This window comes from Anastrepha obliqua, chromosome 3 (assembly GCF_027943255.1).
Source record: "Anastrepha obliqua isolate idAnaObli1 chromosome 3, idAnaObli1_1.0, whole genome shotgun sequence".
NCBI classification, from domain to species: domain Eukaryota; kingdom Metazoa; phylum Arthropoda; class Insecta; order Diptera; family Tephritidae; genus Anastrepha; species Anastrepha obliqua.
Window position 1 is genome coordinate 69,438,575 of NC_072894.1, and position 19,649 is coordinate 69,458,223.

Here is a 19,649-nt window from a genome sequence, read left to right on the forward strand (position 1 = left end):
TAAAAGACGGGTTGTCAAGGATTTATCCTGAAGAAACTTCAGAATATTTTAATTTGAAAATTTTTGGCGGTTATAAAAGCATCCTTCAAGAACGTAACAAAATTTTTTATTTACGAAAATGTTGATTATAGAGCACGCTGCAGGCGATTTCTGGAACCTCCTTTAAAAAAAGACGATTTACGGTGTACATCGTAACTCAGGATTGGATTATCTGAAATCAAAAAACCAAACAAATTTTGTTAATATATTAGATTATCTAGTAATTAATCGTTCGGCTAATCAAAATAGTGAATTTTCACAAAATGGCAGCTTTTAAAAGAAATGATTTCGATTTTTACGTTAAAATTTGGCCGTAAATTGATTATAAAATGGAAAATAAGTATCAGATTTATAAAAGGAACGATTAATTACTAGAAAATGTATCTTTAAAGATTGAGTTAAAACGGTTGACCGATCAAACAAGCCGTTTTCGAGATATCGTGTACACCGACTTGAAAAATGCCGTTTTGAAAAAAACACGTTTAAAGTTTCAATACCTACCTTAAAACGTGCCGAGGCATCTCTACATATTTAGGTATAACTCCGAAAGTATTGCTTAGATCTACTTCAAATTTCGTGCGTATACTTTTGAATATATGTACATTACAAAAATGCAATAAAAAAATCGATTTTTTTGAAAGTCATAACTGCGTATAACCCCTTAATTGCATAGATTCATCTGTGCTTTAATGTTACACACATTGCCACACATTATTTTTTAAGCAAACACGCAATTATCAGAATAACTTGGTTAAGCCTTGCCTTTTCCGCAAGCATGTGTTATGTAACTTCAATTCTTGGCTGCAAATAATTTGATAATCGAGTTTATTTTAAAGATGTAGAAAACAACTGAAAGTTGAACTAAAAATTATGTATATTATATATACATAAGTAGATATAAAAGTGTTAGTATGTTGAAAATTTAAAGACATATTAGTTTAAAGCTTGCTCACTTACCCCTCAAGTAAGATAATATATTTTCACTTAAAAAGGAAGGAGTTGAAACTGAATATTAGGATAAAAAATTCTTAACTTTCTGCTATATTATTTGTTAAGTATTTTTATAATTATTTAGTTAAATACAGCGAAAAATATGAAAAACTTCATTTAACATGAACATATGTATACATACGATATGAAAATAAAGAGCATGTAAAATATATTTGAGGTTAATATTTTATTAACGTTTATTTTTTTTAATATATGATATAACATTTTTAATATATACTACCGCATTGGAGCTTAGAGATTTCTCAAGTGTAATAAAAGCTGATCGTGCTCACCAATGTTAATGTGCTGCCATATCGCTCCGAAATTCTACATATTTAAGTGAGCGGCAACTCTAAATTTTTGAGATTAGCACACTGGCCGCACGAATGAATACGAAGCTGTCTTTTTTTTTGATGGCTGGCAATTTTTGTACGTCTCACTCACTGAAGAATTCGACAGTTTGCAAGAAAGAACTCGTTGATTGTAAATTTTTGCAGAAAAGTGCATATTAAAAATTACAAATTCTAAAATAATTAAATTAACATTTAAGGGCGTAGCAAGCGCGACGGATAGTAAAGGCCCGGCAATTTGGTTCGCGTAAAGTACACAGAAAGGTGAGAGCAAGATTTTCAATTTTACTAGAATTGAAATTCCTCAGAGTGTGATGTGATGGAGCAACAAAGGCAATTAAATGAAGCGTAAAAGAAGTAGCAATGGTCTCAAAAAGCTCTATAATTAAAGAATGTGCTAAAATTGCTTACAAAATACTCGTACGGAGGCCATTTGCAGTGAAATTTTTTCGTTAATTTGCAAGTGCAATCGTTCTCTTTGTAAGTGTGCGTTGTGCGTTCAAAAGTGTGCATCGAGTGTGGTTATAGCAGAAGTGAAAAGGTGGGGAACTAGGGAAGAAAAAGAAACCAAAAATTCCTGATTTGGGGTGCGTGACGTTTCTTGATAGCGGTGCGAGCGCGTGTGCGATTTTGTGTATGTGGTGGAGTAATAGTGGTCATACGTCGGAGTATGCTGTAGTGAAACTCGTTGTGGCAGAGCTGCTTTGCTCTGCTACGTCGGCATTTTCTCAGCTTTTTTTTTTTGTTGTTTTTGTGTGCACCAAATTTTTTTCTTGGTGTTGCAGCGGGATTCGCTATTGCGGCGCTACCTTCCTGCTTGATCATTTTTCAGCTTTCGCTACAGTGTTGTTTGCTGAAGCTCTTTTTTTAGTCCATACACAATATTCTATATAAGGCAAGGAAGGGTTGAATTTATTCGTTGTCACTTAATTAGTAGACAACATTACTAAAAAGTTAACTTGCTGGGGAATGTTTACCTGCATGACGCCACATCAATTGATATGCATACATATGAAACGATTGGCCGTCGGCGTTGTCTATTTGTACGTTATCTTGAGTAAGGTAACCTGGAAGCCAATAAATCTTATATTTATGCCAAGTTTTTTGATCTGAATAACTACTAATTTTCGTATCAACATATATCTGAATTTTTTACACATAGTAACAATAAAATCCGATTTTACATGAGGTAAATACTTCATATGTTTGGAGAACTTTAGAATGTAAACTTCTGGTTTTGGAGATAAAAGTAATCCCCATGAACAATTTTCTTTTACCGACAAATTTATACATGTATATTTAAACGATTTAAAGGAAAACCTCATGTATACGTACATATATGTAGATACATACATATTAACGAAAGGTATTTTAACTACCTGTGCAATGATTTTAATTTCTTGAATACCTTCGATTTTGTCCTTTTCTATTATCTGTGCTAGCATTTTCCTTTTCATGTTTGTGTTTGTTTGGTTACTATCTGAATTTCGATCATATTTTATACTTAACGTGCAACTTAAGTTTTTTTATATTTGTATTTGTGTAAGAGGGTAGAGCCCCAGATTTACAATGGAACCCCTTCTGCTTCCAAAATATGAGGTATTAATTAAACTTCTATTAAGAAGGATTCTAAAGATACATCTACTAATTCCTATCAGTTTAAGTAATGTTTTATAATAGCAATATTGTGCTTTACATGTTAAACGTTTTGAGACAATTTAAGTTTTTTTTTGTGATGTGAAGATATTTTATTTTAATTTACTCGTAATTAAATAACTTCAATTTCCGTTACAACATTATTTATCTATGTTCATATATACGATTCGTACTAGGTACATTCCTGCATACATGCTATCATATATGTAGGTATATATGTACATATATGAGAATAAAACTTAACCAAAAAAACTTGGCTCTCATCCTGTTCTGTATTTTATTCCCATCTCCAGAGAATACTTTAGAAACTGCAGCCAACTTTGTATGTGCATCGAATCGTCGGATTTCATATTCACAGCTGTGACATGTTCATTGTGTTGACTTTTACCCATCAACCAGTAGTCAAGCAAGAATCTGATTTTGGGATATGCCATTGAGAGCTCTTTTATTTATCTCCCTTTTGTATACAACAATCATTCGCATAGGTAAACCTTTTTTCATATTTATGTTCATGCATGCGTACTTATATATGTGTATTGAAATAAAATCGTAGTCAGGTAAGCTCACCGCCGTTGACACGGGCAATGTCTGTGTTCTGAGCATGGGTATATTTGTATATTTCAAATGCCGATGCAAAATTTGTCACTTAAAGTACGGAAGGGTGTTTATTAAATTTTAGGTGGTGGGAAGAAATATCTATGTATGTATGTACACACAGCCATGGACAGAGAAATAGCGCATTTCCCTGCAATAACGTACATAAAATGATTATTGTTTTTACTGAATAACTTAGTAAAACAAAAATAAATTAATATCATTCCACCCAATTTTTTCCAAATTTGCTGTATACTTGGAATCGTTATCTTGTATGAAATGCCAGTTTAGTGGCTCAAAAGGAATTGACTCCATCGTTTATTTTTTGAGAATATTAAGATGAACAAACTTATCCATATTGCCATTTATTTTCACTATTAGTCCAACTCCTTTTCAATAATAGGATTTTCTAGATACCGCTATCATGCTTAACGTTCTTTGTTGTGTTGCACTGTTGGTTTTGTTCACATTGAACAAAAGTCTTCCCATAGGAACCATACCAATTTTTATATCGTCCGTAAAAAATATTATTTCCTTGTGTGGGCATTTGCGAAAAACAAACGTGTTTTGATATTTTTTTCGGTTTTTTCCCATTGATGCATATACATATTCGGGCTATTTTCCTAAATTATTTCCAGCTTTATCGCTCTCGAGGACTTAAAAGGGTTGCGCTTACTTTTCTTAAAGATAGCCGTGTCCTCTGTAGTCTTTCCCGCAGGCGTCTTTCAAACTTTATTTCTTCTAAGAATATTTTGGTCTGTACTAAAACATTTGATAATTTGTTTGTTTTGTAAAAGGTCCTTTTGCGTAAAGGTCCCTAATAAAATTCTTTTCAAGTGAGCAGTGGGGGTCATCTTCCCATTTTCATGCCCACTAACAATTTTAAAACAAAAAAATTTACATTAATTATCTTAACTAATAATTGAAATAGAACCATTAAAAATGTTAGCGGAAGTTAGTTTATACTGACGAGAAAACATTGAAATCGCTGACATTTTAAATAACTTTTGTTTCTATAATCATACGGCCATCAATGAACAGTAATCTAGAAAAATATGTAAAACCACTGTTACAAAATATTCAGTGGAAAATATAAAGAATACCAAGTTTTTCTGCGTTGTGCGAAGAATGATTAAATTTGAGCAATTTTGATGTCCTTTTTATACAGAATTAATCAATATGAATCATTGCCAGTAAAAATTTTCTTATCTGTATTAAGTAAAAATAAGCAGACTACTACAAAAGCACAAGTGTTGAGCCCACACCAATTATGAGTGTCAATACATTCCTACATCCGAGCGAATAATGTATGAAACATTGAGATCTACTGAAACCCAACAGCTGGCTGTCGCATACATCGACAATAGTATCCCTGTTTCGTTTGTGGTAGACAATTTCTGCGGTAAAGTGTACATACCAGTACATTCCATGGTTCAACTCTTATGCACAATAGCAGATTCTCTATTGCTTTCGCAATGATTCCTTTACTGCCCCTTCACAATTTTACAAGTTTCGTCGTCAGCAGTCTCCGGCTGCAGTTCATTCGACTCATGTTTTTTCGATCATTCGCTCCTCTCGACAGTTCGGTTCATTTACACATATCCATTGAGGGTCGTCTTCATTTTGGTTGCGCTCGGTCGTTTGATCGTAGTCGTTCGTTCACTCTGCTTTGATGCACTTTTGTGATTTCCTTTTGATTGTAACGTTGTTGGTATTGTGTTTTTGAGTTTACTGCTATTTTGTTGTTTTTACAGCAAAAGCTACCACTCAGCCTGGCACGTTAAATTGTTGGATCGCTCGTTGGTCGGTTAGTTGACTGGCTGCTGCGTGCTCTTATGTTGTTTTTCCAATGATATTTTTTGCAGTACACGTATATTAGTGTGTTTGTGATTTTCGCTTTATATATTCTTCCTTTCCTATATATGTTCATATGTATGTAGGCTCACTTACATACATTTATATATATGTATGCTTTAATGAGAATAGTCATTTGGACGTGAGACAATGGGTACTGTTTGTGATCAGTTATTTAATATGGTTGTTGTTGTTTTTCTTTACCATCATTGCCGTTGTCGTTTCATTTGTTATTTTTGTTGTTATTGTTGGTGTAATTTAAACGGCTTTTGTTGCGCTGGCTTACTTGTTGGCCGTTTTAAAGGTTTTGTAGTATGTGTATGGGAATTTTTAAATTTGAACAACCCAATGGAGTCGAGATGAGTTGAGCTCGTCAGCACGCCTGCGAGCGTGAGTACGCGTCTATAACAACCAGCATATTGTATTGTTTGCTGAATATCTGCTTGTGGGAATTTTGTGCGAGATGATCATCTTTAGTGTATGATGTGTGTAGTGCTCTGAGAACTTTTTGGGATGGTTGTTTTAAGCTTTTTTTACTTTATTTTGTCTCCAATTTACGTAATCGCAGTTGGTACGGGACGTGTGGTTGTTCTGTAATCAAAAGCTGCGTATTTATGTGTGTGAAAACATTTCTAGTGAAATCAATTAAAATTAAAGAATTGGAAATCTGTTTATTTTTAACTAACTTATATCATTAATATTCCAGAAATTGTATATGGTGCCGCCATAAATCGATGTTTTACATGGTGTTCTATCTCTAATTGACACATGAGAATTATGAACATTTTAGTGAGCTATATTAATGTCAATGACCGTGGTCAATATTGATGTAATTTACTGTGACGCACATTCAGGGCCCTTTTTTCTTACTATTTTGGAGCATTTATGATGAGGTTACGGCAGTTCCTCGTGAATATTGGCCTTCAGAGAGTATAATGTTTAAGGTTTTTAGTGTACACCTTAGAAGAAGCAAGCCGAACAACAACTCTCAAAGTTATTTGATATTGCCTGTTGTGATATAATATTCATCTTGTGAAAAATGCAACTCTGATATAAATATTGTCAGTGTTTGGTCAAATTTCGTCTAACTATTTCGGGGTTTGTGTAACAGCATATGGTACATCATTGGATGTGTTATTATAGTTGAACTCCAACCAGTTACAGTCTGGCAAAAAAAATATTAAATTTTGATATATACTTTTTTATTTTGTGAATAAATACTATAATGAGAAACTTTGTTTTATAGCGTACATATTTGTGAGACATCTGTTGGTTGTACCATATTATGGAAGAAATATGTCGCGCGTCTATTAATTCAATCACATTGGGCATTAAACAGCCTTTTACGGCAACAACGATTGTCGTTTCTTCTGCCGCAAAGCATCAGCCGCTTTCACAATCGGATTCATTATCACTGGACGAACAACCTTCAACATCTAGCGGCTTGCACACCGCCTCAATGTCGCTGCTACAGGAGGAATTTGTTGACTCGCAACATGATTTTGCCGAAGTTTTGGATGATGAAACTACCACTTCTGGAGTGCTGGAAACATTTGAAATAAGTTCATCAAACTCATTACCGCCGAGCTGCTCAGATGTGCATAGAGAGGTTGTGGTTGATGATAGTTCTTCTTCGGATACCATAAAATTAGTTGAGGTATCGGACGGCACCTCCTGCAAAAACAAATTTTTTAATGTATCTGAGGTATATGTAATCAATGATGATGATGATGAAGATGATGATGACGATGATGTTGTGCCAGAAGCGGGAGATGACGATTTGACTTCTGCGAATACCACAGCTGAGCGACATTGCACGAATGATAGCGATAACCAGCTTAGTCGCTTTTCGACCAATAGTACCAGCAATCAAATGGGCAGCGTTATTGTAACAAATGGAGGTGCGACAATTTTCCTCGAAACACCAGTGGTGGAGGAACATCACGCTCAACTCAGTAATGCGGGAGTAAAAGGTGAATTTGGAGAGAAAAATGGAAAACCGAAACGCCTAAGTGACGAATTTATGCATACAGAAGAAGCAGAGCCTTTCAGTAAAGTGAATGAAGACAGAGGCCGAAATCCCCAAGAGGACTCTAACGCAGCCACCACATTTGAAGGAATTAGCGGCACTGAATTACTGCCAGATCGTATGTCTTTTCGATTGAAAAAAATGAATATTAATAACTCAGCGAATACAAAAAGGGAAAATAGTAGTGGCTACAGTTTTAATAACCATACGGAAAAGCCTTCCAGTTCAAAAAGCAATGAAAATGAGATAGTCCTATTGCCAACGCCCAGCATGGCAGACATCGAATCTATGGACTTAATAGAACGCCGAGAGTTCGAGACGGAACAAATGCTGACGGGTGGTATAGTTTTAAAAAGTAGCTCGTTAAAGACCAAAAATATGCTTAATTTGAGGCTGATTAAGTCGACATGTATGCAAAATCAGCAACAGAACTCAAGAGGCCAACAGGAACAGTTGGAGCTGGGAGATGATTGTCCAAGCAGTAGCAGCAATATAAATAATAGCAGTCACAGCAGTGGTACTGGTCGTGCTATTTCTTCGGACAGCAAGGTATGCAATTTTAATATTATTCTTGGAAAGCCGGGTAAAAGCATTAATTTATAATTTTTTTTTCATAGTGTGCTTACAAGGATCTGGCGTCAACTCCAACGAGTAGCCGAAACTACAACAGTCGTTTAACCAAATCAACTGCCAAACTTAATTTGTGCTCTACTCTAAGTCATTCTCAGCCAGGTCAATTGCAGCCTCTTCAAGATCGGACAAGTGCCAACAATTCCAAAATTCAATTGAAATTACAACACACAGGCAACAATAACAGTCTGAATTCATTATCCTCATCTTCCCATACATGTACGTCTTCTTCCGGATCTACTTCTGCATCTTCGTCCTCATCGTCCTCGGTAATTGTGGAAGCACCCACTGCCCCATCGGCTTCATCATCATCGTCACTGCCAGGTTCCTCTGCTTGCACAGTAGGTGAAAGAGGCGCGGAAATATACTCCAACTCTAATTCAAATGATAGTCTTATGAGCAGCGCTTCAACTACTAATTGCCGTCAACGACAACCACTAGTTGGATTTGTTGATAGGTCAGATGTGGGTGGTTGCAGCCGTACCAGCTCAATACATGCAGCTGTGGCAGAAGCAGAAAGCAATGCAGTAGCCGCAGCAGCAGCTACAGGAGCAGCAGTGGTTTCGGTTTTCGATGACCCTCAACCTTCAACTTCATCTGCTCGTTGTCAATATGCTCCGTCCATGAAGAGTTTACGACAGGTGCACGCTAGCGCACAGACCAATGAGCGTTATCTCGGTCGCGGCGGGATTGCAAATGCGGGAATCGGTGGTTCAGCTGTTTCTGCTGCATCTGGTAATAGCGTCAACTTCCATCTAACGCCCAGCCGAAACCGACGACGTTCAGACTTGGCGGCTCAACTGAATCGCAACAATACCTCTGAGGAAGTAATTACAGCGGCTTTTAAAGTGATGGCCGAAGCAGCGGCTGCAGCCGTGGTGGCTGACTACAATGATGAATCTTCATGGGCCGACTGTGACGAGAATACTTCCGATGAAGAGATTTGTACATGTAATCAAAGCAGCAGCAGTAGCGGCAGCAATAGCAGTCATGGCGGTAGCAACACCAGCCTAAATGAGACTGATACAGATGCAGCAGATATATCTTTTGGAAATGCTAGTGCCTCCTGTGCTACTAAGGATGGCGACCTTTCAAATTATATACAAATGGTTTCGATATCGGAGGAGGTGGTCGGTAATAGCGTAGCTAACTCCACAACGGAGAATGCAGCCACCTGTGCACACTTTAATGCACAACAGCGTAAGCGAAAATATAATGAAAGCCGTTTGTTAGACGTTGACTCCAGTGCTGCCGTGACCAGTAGTGGTACCAGCTCAAATATGGATGATGCCAACAGTAGAAAACGCATAGCATATGACTTTACGTCAACGGCACGCCTCAATAGTGCTTTAGTAGCTTTACCACCTACACCATCTACACCACTGTCGCAATTGACATCTAGCATCAATTCTTCAATGGGTCGTCGAACCCCGCGTTCTATCATACCCACACGTGAGAATCCACCACCCGAGTTACAGCACTGGCTGACACAATTTCACCGTTGGACACATGTTGAACGACTTATGGCCATTGATCGGCTAATTGAGCATTGCGAGCCAACTCAAGTACGTCACATGATGAAAGTAATTGAACCGCAATTCCAACGTGACTTTATTTCGTTGCTGCCGCGTGAGTTAGCGCTTCAGGTACTCACCTACTTGGAGCCAAAAGATTTGTTGCGTGCCGCACAGACTTGCCGCAGTTGGCGATTTTTGTGCGACGATAATTTGCTATGGAAGGAAAAATGCCGAAAGGCGCAAATACTCACCGAACCACGTACAGATCGGCCGAAACGCGGGCGTGCTGGTAATATGCCTCCAATTGCGTCCCCATGGAAAGCTGCGTACATGCGGCAGCATATAATCGAAATGAATTGGCGATCGCGTCCAATACGGGAGCCGAAGGTGTTGAAAGGTCATGATGATCACGTGATCACATGCCTGCAATTCTCGGGTAATCGCATAGTGTCCGGCTCGGATGACAATACTTTGAAAGTGTGGTCGGCTGTGTCTGGCAGGGTAGGTTGAGAGCAAAATTTATAACGATATACTCTAATATATTTTTATTTTTTAAATATGTAGTGTTTGCGTACGCTGGTTGGCCACACCGGTGGTGTCTGGTCCTCGCAGATGTCGGGCAAAATTATAATCTCAGGTAGTACCGATCGTACATTAAAAGTCTGGGACATGGATACTGGTCAATGTTTGCACACGTTGCTGGGGCATACCTCCACCGTACGATGTATGCATTTACACGGCAATAAGTAAGTTTCAACTAATTTTTAACTCGCTTTCAAATGTAAAGAAATAAATTTATTTATTTTATTAACAGGGTCGTTAGCGGTTCTCGCGATGCCACTTTGCGCGTATGGGATATAGAGCAGGGGTCCTGCCTTCATGTGTTGGTCGGTCATCTGGCAGCTGTGCGTTGTGTGCAATATGATGGCAAATTAATTGTGTCGGGTGCCTATGATTATATGGTGAAGATCTGGCATCCCGAACGCCAGGAATGCTTGCACACTCTATCCGGTCATACAAATCGCGTTTATTCCTTACAGGTAATTAGTTTTGCTTTAAGTTAAAAACTTTTCTCTTAAAAGTGTTTCATTGCAACTCATAAATTGTATTCATATAAACCGCCGCTGTAGCCGAAAGTGTTGGTGTGTGACTACCAATCGGGAGTGCGTAGGTTCGAATCTCCATGCATGAACATCAAATAATATAAACAAGTTTTTTCTAATAGCGGTCGCCCCTCGGCAGGCAATGGCAAATATCCGAGTGTATTTCTGCATGAGAAACCACCTCATTTCACTATCTAAGCCAGGTGCGCGACATAAGAACTAAAACTATATTTCAAAGGTCATGAATTCAATTTCCACTACGGCCATAAGACATGAAATAAAAAAGTTTCGTTTAAGTCCCACCAGTTTCCAAGTTGCCATTTATATTAAAACAAATATTGTTTTGACTATTATATATAATATATTTTACTATTGACTATTATATATATTGTTGTTATTGTAGTAGTTTTTTTCATGGCTGAAATACACTTGGATGTTTGCCAATGCCTCCGATGGGTGGCCGTTTTTAGAGAAAACTTGTTAACAGCGAAAACAAAATAAAAGTGTTTCATACCCACTTTGGTTTTCGAACCCGGATTCTGCCGAATAGTATCACACACCAACCTATTCGCCTACGGCTGACGTAATCCCCACAAAAGGTGCCTAAGGATCACGGACGGACATTACAAAAAAAAAAAGAAAAATAATAATAAATTATTTATCTTATTTATATAAAATTAGCCAAAATAATTAATGTATTTATGTTCTCTTGATTAGTTCGACGGTACACATGTAGTATCTGGATCACTCGATACTTCTATACGGGTATGGGACGTTGAGACTGGCAATTGTAAGCATACACTCATGGGACATCAAAGTCTAACTTCTGGCATGGAATTGCGGCAGAATATTTTAGTTTCAGGTAACGCCGATTCTACGGTAAAAGTATGGGACATCACAACAGGGCAATGCCTGCAAACTTTATCAGGTAAATAGACAAGCGATTTGCACAAATATGTTTTTATTTTTCCATACAATCATATGTTTACATATTACTGCAACTGAATTTGTACACAAAAGGTTTCTAATCAGGCAGGTTCTATAATTCACTTCCGAATGAATATTAAGTAAATTCACTTTGAATCCGACATTCCCATGCGGTCGGTTCAACGTACCAGAATAACTTGGCTTTTCCCGACCAAGGGCTATCGCCTCACTAAACTAGCCCTGTCTGGTGCACCATTCCTCATTTATGGTCATTGGAGCAGCTCCATGCAGCAAAACTGCTCCCAATACTTTTCCTCTGGGCTGGCATTGAACCTAACCCTGGACCCAACTGTAAAGACGGCTCCGTCCACGTTCCCACGACAGTCGGTTCTACGTTACCGGAACGACCCGGATTTATATCCGGCCAAGGACCGTCACTTCAGCAGCATTCCTCATATATGTATCATATATGTATGGGGAATGTTTATGCTTCTACAACAACAACAACAACAGCGGCTCCACCCAAACTCAACATCGATTACATGCAGCAGTCAAACGGGTGGTGCTATCTTAAGACCTGCTCAGGCCTTAAGGCAGCAGGGGGTGGTTAACACGGCATGTTGCTGTCGCCATCTGGCGCCCTAACAGCTTCTACCCCACGCAATTTGTTGGCGCATCCAACCAGTAGCGTAAATAGAACGTCCACAGTTCTACGGAGTTTATCCGAACAAGATAACTAGTTGGGTCTTTTCACGGAATTCACCAAGGACCCTTTCGCCACTCTTCCCATCTCCACCGATGTGCGCACAGGCTAATGCACTCTCCGCGAGGAGATCACTGCTGCTACGGCTCGCTTCATTCCAGCTAGAAGGATTAGGGATATACCTCCCAATTTTTCAGCCGAAGCAGCCGTTTTATCAAACAAGCGTGACCGCCTACACCAAGCCCATCCCGGGGACCCTCGGGATCTGGGATCTGGAGATTCGGCAACTGGTCACCCAGCGTAAGCGGACCAAATTGGAGGAACACTTGAAAGCTTGCAGCTTTACCACTGGTGTAAGCTCTGGTCCCCCCAAAGGTCTCTATCGAATCCGACGAAGCACAACAACAAAGTGGCAATCACCTTTAACAACGGTTGCTCTTCGTTGGTTCGAAGAGCTCCGCGAGCTTTTAGCAAATCACTTTGCATCCTCCAGTCGATAGGTAAAAGTGTCGTGCCAGCAGACTGTCGAACAGCCGTGCGCCACTTACTTTCTCCATCAATGAGCTTCAGAGAGCCTTCAGAAAAGCAAAAGCCTCTAAAGGCATTGGTCGTGATGGACTAAACATATTGATGCTGAAAAACCTGGATCTATTGGAAGTACGATGACTCAAAAAGGTTTTCAACTTGTCCATGGCCAATCTCATAATTTCTGACAAGTGAAAAGTAGGGAGTGTGGTCCCACTGGGAAGTCCTTCAATCAAGGGGAATCGTATTGTCCGATAACTCTCCTTTTCCCAGTAGTGAAGACACTTGAAGTCCTCCTACTCCGATTCTACAATATAAAAACGGCTGGGACTTTCGTGCGGATTTGTTGATTGCATATGTGTTCCGCATACGCAGCCAATGGCTTCCGCTGTGACAAAGTTTTGAAAAAAATGCTGCTCGGGTTTGTCACAGTACTTCGTCCCATTGCAATAAGGCTATATGCGTATATATTTGTATGTTATATATTGCAATAAAACATACACCAATTGAGTAACATCTAATGGATTGAAATAGTCCCTAAGGATCTTCCTATTTTATTTCTGAGTTCTACGTCACCGGAACGACTCGAATTTATATCCGGCCTACGACTATCACTTCAGCAGAATTTCCCGTGCATTTTTGGGGAATGTCAATATAGGAACTCGTCTGCACGCCTCGCTATATATTTACATGAAAACAGTATCTTTATATTATTTTCAACCAAATTTTCAAAGTACAAATTTGTTTAATTGGCAGTTGGTTGTCAGTTGTTTGATGTTAATCTTGAGGGTGAATCAAGTCCGAGTGTAAAAAGTTAACGAAATTCTAGCACGAAAATGAAATTCAGTCGTTTTTAGATTCATTTTCATATGCACTTTCACCCGGATTTCAGAACCTGCCTGCCTAAATGTTATTTACATATCTATGTAAGGTTCTAATAAACATCAGTTAGTCGACAAACATTTCGTCCAAATATGTTTTTGGTTTTTCGACACTTTTATATTGCAAATGGTTTCAGCTGAATGTGCTAATAATATTTTTCTACATATCTAAGGTCCGAATAAACATCAGTCAGCGGTAACTTGTCTGCAATTCAATTCGCGTTTTGTAGTTACAAGCTCGGATGATGGCACAGTAAAATTATGGGATGTCAAAACTGGTGAATTCATACGTAATTTGGTAGCTTTAGACTCGGGTGGCTCTGGTGGTGTTGTGTGGCGTATAAGGTAAGTAATAAGATAACGTGTTTGTACAATATTATTTTATACCTAATAGAAATATTTCTATGTCTTTGTAGAGCAAATGATACCAAATTAATATGCGCTGTGGGTTCGCGTAACGGCACAGAGGAAACGAAACTCATGGTTTTAGACTTTGATGTGGAGGGAGCTTGTGTAAAATGTTCATAGAAGATGTTGCTACAGACTGCAGACTGCAGCAAACAAAAATTCATATATTAAACATATTACACCGAAAGAGCAAAAAATTCGTAGTCCTAGGTAGTATTTGTAAAAGAAAAAACTTTCAAAACAAACTCTGCAAACGACATATGGGGTGGGGGGAATCAATGAAATTGTCTTATAATATGAGTTTTGTAATGTCCTGTACACCACGCGCGTCACACATCTTTCTCATAAGGATTTACCTCCTAAGTTTCTTGCGAAAAAATTAACGGTTAGCCCATTTCCAAATTAGGGAGTGCCTACAACAATTATATTGCATTATAACGTCTGAAGAAATATTCATCTGTCAGCGGAATTGTCCGACACAATTAACACAGAATTTTCGACATTATAAAAAAGGTCATTACCTAATTGGGGAAATGAGGATAGAAGAACCTAAAATAAGAATAAAAAAGTAAACTGTCATATTTGAGAAGGAATGGCCCATTTTAAATTGTCATCATTTTCAAAGTGATTACCACTTCAATAATAGCAGTTTATATTATACCCATATATGCATTGAATGAAGTCTACACTAATATTTCTTCCAATTAGGTACATTATGTAATGTCAACGTATTGAAAATACGTTCTGCCATTTGCTATGCTTAGTATTTACGTCTAGCAAGTGAATAGAATGGCAATTGTGTATGTGCTGCTATAAATGCAAGTAACAAAAAAAAAAAGATTAAAATAAAAAATGAGAGAGGTATAGAAAGTAGAATATGTTATTTTGGTATAAAGTATGCATTGCGTTTAGGATTTACGCAAACAGAAATTTATAAACACATGTAAAGGTTGCAGACCTTTTTGTTTTACTAGTACAACTAATTTATATTTTTAATGTTTATTTCTACTAGTTTTAATTATTGAGTTTGTATTAAACACATTTTAAAATGAATTCATTTGACTATGAGGATATATGACCCGCGAGCGAAAATCTATAAAAATATAGACCACATTCAATGAGAGCTTTATAAACTTTAAAATCACGTATACGTATGCGGTGCGGTTTACAATTATATACGAGAAAAAAAATTTTGCCCATCCCATTTCGCCTGTTTCAAATTATTGTAAGAATAACCCGCTTATCACTCTTGTCTTTAAATTTCTTTGTATATTTTTCAACTCAGATTTCTTCATTAAGTTTTTACTTCCGCTTTACATTGCATTGACCTGTTAAATATTTGTGTGCTAAAGGGGAAAACTACAATGCAAAAACTGTGCGATCGAAAGCATAGTCTTCAATCTGCAGTAATTCGATTAGATTTTATTTAGACTTTCAATTAAAAATTATGTTCTTCCACAGAAATCACCAACAGCTGCGTGTCCCGCGCAATGGTTTGGTGATGCGTAATTTGTTATAAAATTTGTTTTTTTCTTTTACACGATTCAAGTTTGAAGAGTCATCATGTTAATATAATATTTTTGTTCAAATTATGTTATGAAAGCAAACATTCGCATACAGTTGTTAGGGAATATTTTTGTATTAAATAGTTCTATTTTTAGTTTCCCGATTCGTTAGCTTCGTTCGTAGCAAAACTCCAACATTATTGTAATTCGTTTATAAATAATTCACCTTTGAAATTGCAGTTATCAATTTTATTATATTAGAATTACCCGCGCCCAACTACGGTTTCCTAACTTCCAAATTTGACTTGTTACACGTAATTGTGTGCATATTTACCACGAATATAGTCTTGACGATACTTTAAGCATTCTGTTAAAGAAAATCGTAACGCATATTCATATATATACACACCAATACGCAAAATTAATTAATTGAAGAAATGTAGACCTATCGCAGCTAGTAATATCGAAAACACAGGCATACACGCCAACATAAGTTTGAATTAATAAGAAAATTTATGGAGTACATATTTGGTTAAAGAACAAAAAAAAAAAACGAACGCACACATGCATTGGCATCGCTTGAATGAAAGTCAAGAGTTAAAACATGCAATCCCTTAAGCTAGCACTCCATACCGAGCTTGTCGAGGCTATGGCTTTCAGTTGTTTTCTATAGCTAGTCATAGCGCTTGGAACGCTTGGCATGCAGTGTCAGCTTTGTGGTAGTAATCCATTTTTTATTTACAAACCACGGCAAGTGCAACCTGCGCTCAGAGCCCTTTCATGTGTGCGTATGCGTATAATAAATATAAATATTAAGTAATAGACATGCCAGAATGAGCCTGTTGCAGCACCGCATTTCACTGATAGTCTACATATTTTCGCATAGAGAGCGCCAAATTCGTGCCGTACGGCAAGTCCAGCACTACAACAATACAAAATAGCTGATTTGTTTACAAACGTCAAAACTATCATTGTGGAATCTCTCTGGGCTTTGTACGGAATGCCAGTGGAAAGTGTTGTTGCAACGGATTCGTTCTGGTGAAGCTAATAAGCAAACAAATTGAATATTAAATTTTAATTATAGACTGATTTATTAGTAATTAATTTTAACAATCTGTACGGTATCAGTTTAAGTAAAGTGAAGCAAAACAAAATATAAAAGAGCAACAATTCGAAGAGATGCGAAAAGTTAAAAAAAAGAAAACAAAAAAAAGTCCAAGTCCAAATAACGCCGTCGCATAAAATACAGAGCAGAAACAAGCTAAGCAACACGCGTTGGCTTCTCAGTCCACAACATAATCAATACACATATGTATATACATATGTATACCTACAAACAAACACACTTACACATGTATGAGTCGTTCATTCATCGTTTCATCCGTTTTGGGACGCCCCACAAGCGCTTGTTTGTACGTACGTTTGTTGTTTGCTTGATCTGCGTGCGCACGAGCGTATCAGCTGTCACTGTAAAACATTAATGTATGCATCTAATATTTAGTATACTAAAAACCTAAAAAACAAACAACTTAGTTGCATCTATACAATAACAAATGCAAACAAGTACATATATCTATAATCGCAATAAATTCATAAATTGATTAATAAAATACAGTGAACGTAAAAATAATAGAAACAGCGTTTTATTTTTATACGCAGCATACGGAACTTTTAGCGAACAGGGACTGATTTTGATAATGACTTCAACAATTTTAACGAGTTTTTGAATCGTGAAGCTTATATATATATTGGCGCGTACACCCTGTTTGGGTGTTTGGCCGAGCTCCTTCTCCTCTTTGTGGTATGCGTCTTGATGTTGTTCCACAAATAGAAGAACCTACAGTTTCAAGCCGACTCCTAACGGCAGATATTTATGAGGAGCTTTTTCATGGTAGAAATACACTCGGAGGTTTGCCATTGCTTGCCGAGAGGCGACCGCTATTAGAAAAATGGTGTTTTTGGTGTTTCACCGAGATTCGAACCAACGTTCTCTCTGTGAATTCCGAATGGTAGTAACGCACCAACCCATTCGGCTACGGCGGCCGCTTGCAGCTTACACATGTTAAATATTAAGGAGTTAGGGGTAGTCAGAGGCCCGACAAAAATTACGATTTTCAATATTTTTTTTTTTTTGCAGTCAATTGCTTTATTTTACAAAAATAAAAACATAGCATTAACGCATCATGTTTCGACTTGACTTTAGCAGAATTAAATAGTAATTAATAATTGTAAAAGTTATCGCTGTTTGTGTGAAGCCCCTTTCTCCAGAAGTCCATTGCTGTGATCATGTCAAGTCCTTGGAGATTCATCTAAAATCAATCGGACAAGAGAAATTAGTTTTATTAATTTATTATTAATCTTGTGCCTTTTTTTCAAAAAGCAAAATGGCGGCCTCAGGAAATATTTTTCAGATTTTCGAGAGAAAAACCGACAATTAATTGTTGAAAAAAAAAAACGAAATTAAAAAAAAAAGACAAAATCCTTCGATCAGGCACGAGTTTTTATTGTTTTTCAAAAGCAGTATACATTTTATTGAAATCTACCAAGTGGGTTTTAAGTTACAGTGATCACCAGTTCAAAAAATATAGTTTTGAGAAAAACGCATTTAAAGTTTTGCCCCCGATTTGTGTAGAATTATTTAATTACTTACACTGTGTTATCTATTCCTGGGCCATATAATAGTTCTTCAGCCGTCATAGCAGCTTCCAAAATATCGATTTGCTGTTATCTACGTAGCATTCTACCTTCTCATGTGTTATCGTTAGCGCGCTTATCCGCTTGCAGCTGCTGCTAGCCACTTGCTGTCGAACGCTCCGGTGCTCCCTTTGTTAATTGTTGAATAACTCGGAAGGCATTTGTCGGATTTACTCCAACCTTTTCACACAATATTTTTAAGATATTATACTTTAAGAAAATGCAAAAAAACAATCTAATTTTTTGAAAATTCTAACTACCCCTAACCCCTTAAAAGTATCTACATAGGTAAGTATTCCCCCATCATCTATGCTCAGCTAGCAGTTGCTGCTGTGTGCAACCGTAGGTACAACCCCTGCTGGAGGCTAAACCTCTTCATAGGCACAGGAGATATCTCTACAGCCGTTTCCACGAAAGTCGGTTCTACTTACATAGTTGCCATAAATTCTGTGACATTTTACAGTGCATACGGCGAGAACAAATGCCCAGAAAAAATTCCGTTATTTTTGCTTTTGTTGGTATGCATTGTCTACACATACTTACATAAATTATACTTAGTTTCGTGGCCAATTTCGCTTGTTAACAATGGAGCGGGAAGCTAAAGAAAATCGCATGCATTAATATTTCGGGAATGTTTGTTATCCGCACGGTCAATCGTTTTTCCCAAACGTCTGAAGTGACAGACAGAAAAAGAAGTGGTCGACCTTGCGTGGTTCGAACCAGTGCAGCCATAAAAGTCGTTCGAGAAAGAATTCGCAGATATTCCCTTAGAAAGCAGAAAATCATGTCCAAGGAAATTAAAGTATAGACCAGATCCATGTCAAGGCTAATTAGATCTACATGAAAGCCTTCCGTCGTTCAACTGTCGTCAACAGATACAAGCAGCTTCTTCGGTTGCACGCGGTCAACGGCCAAGAAAATATGTATTATTTTCACTGTTGAAGCAGTTTTTAATAAGCAAAACGACAAAATCTATGCTATAACTTCTAAAGACGCAAAAAATGTTGTTCCAAAGGTTCAGAGTGACCACCAACCAGCCTCCGTAATGGCTTGCTGGGGAGCGTCTTGTGAAGGCGTTACATTCCTTCATTTCTGCAAAAAAGGGGTTAAGGCCGGGGCAAAAGTGTACCAGGAGGATGTCTTAGAAGGCGGGGTGAAGCAGTTGAGCAGGACTCTCTCAAACAATCTTTGGCTCGAGTAGCGACGTCAATATCCATAGAAACCATGCGTGCTGCAATAGCTGA

At 37.7% G+C, this 19,649-nt stretch overlaps 1 protein-coding gene across 1 annotated transcript; it reads left to right on the plus strand.

Annotated features, from left to right (window-relative positions):
- The first annotated feature begins 1,452 nt into the window (after positions 1-1,452).
- Positions 1,453-15,259, plus strand: LOC129240118 (F-box/WD repeat-containing protein 7). The gene is made up of 8 exons (XM_054875640.1): positions 1,453-1,643; positions 6,730-8,061; positions 8,130-10,160; positions 10,224-10,405; positions 10,474-10,699; positions 11,480-11,690; positions 13,972-14,143; positions 14,215-15,259. The coding sequence occupies exons 2-8, from the start codon at positions 6,769-6,771 to the stop codon at positions 14,324-14,326; spliced, it is 4,227 nt and encodes a 1,408-aa protein (XP_054731615.1). The 5' UTR covers positions 1,453-1,643; positions 6,730-6,768; the 3' UTR covers positions 14,327-15,259.
- The last annotated feature ends 4,390 nt before the right edge of the window (positions 15,260-19,649 follow it).

Excerpts from the sequence above, each read along its gene's own strand:
- LOC129240118 (XM_054875640.1), top strand. The coding sequence starts at position 6,769 with ATGGAAGAAATATGTCGCGCGTCTATTAATTCAATCACATTGGGCATT. Across the intron at positions 10,161-10,223 it reads GGTCGGCTGTGTCTGGCAGG|TGTTTGCGTACGCTGGTTGG; the intron begins GTAGGTTGAGAG and ends TTAAATATGTAG. Across the intron at positions 14,144-14,214 it reads GGTGTTGTGTGGCGTATAAG|AGCAAATGATACCAAATTAA; the intron begins GTAAGTAATAAG and ends ATGTCTTTGTAG.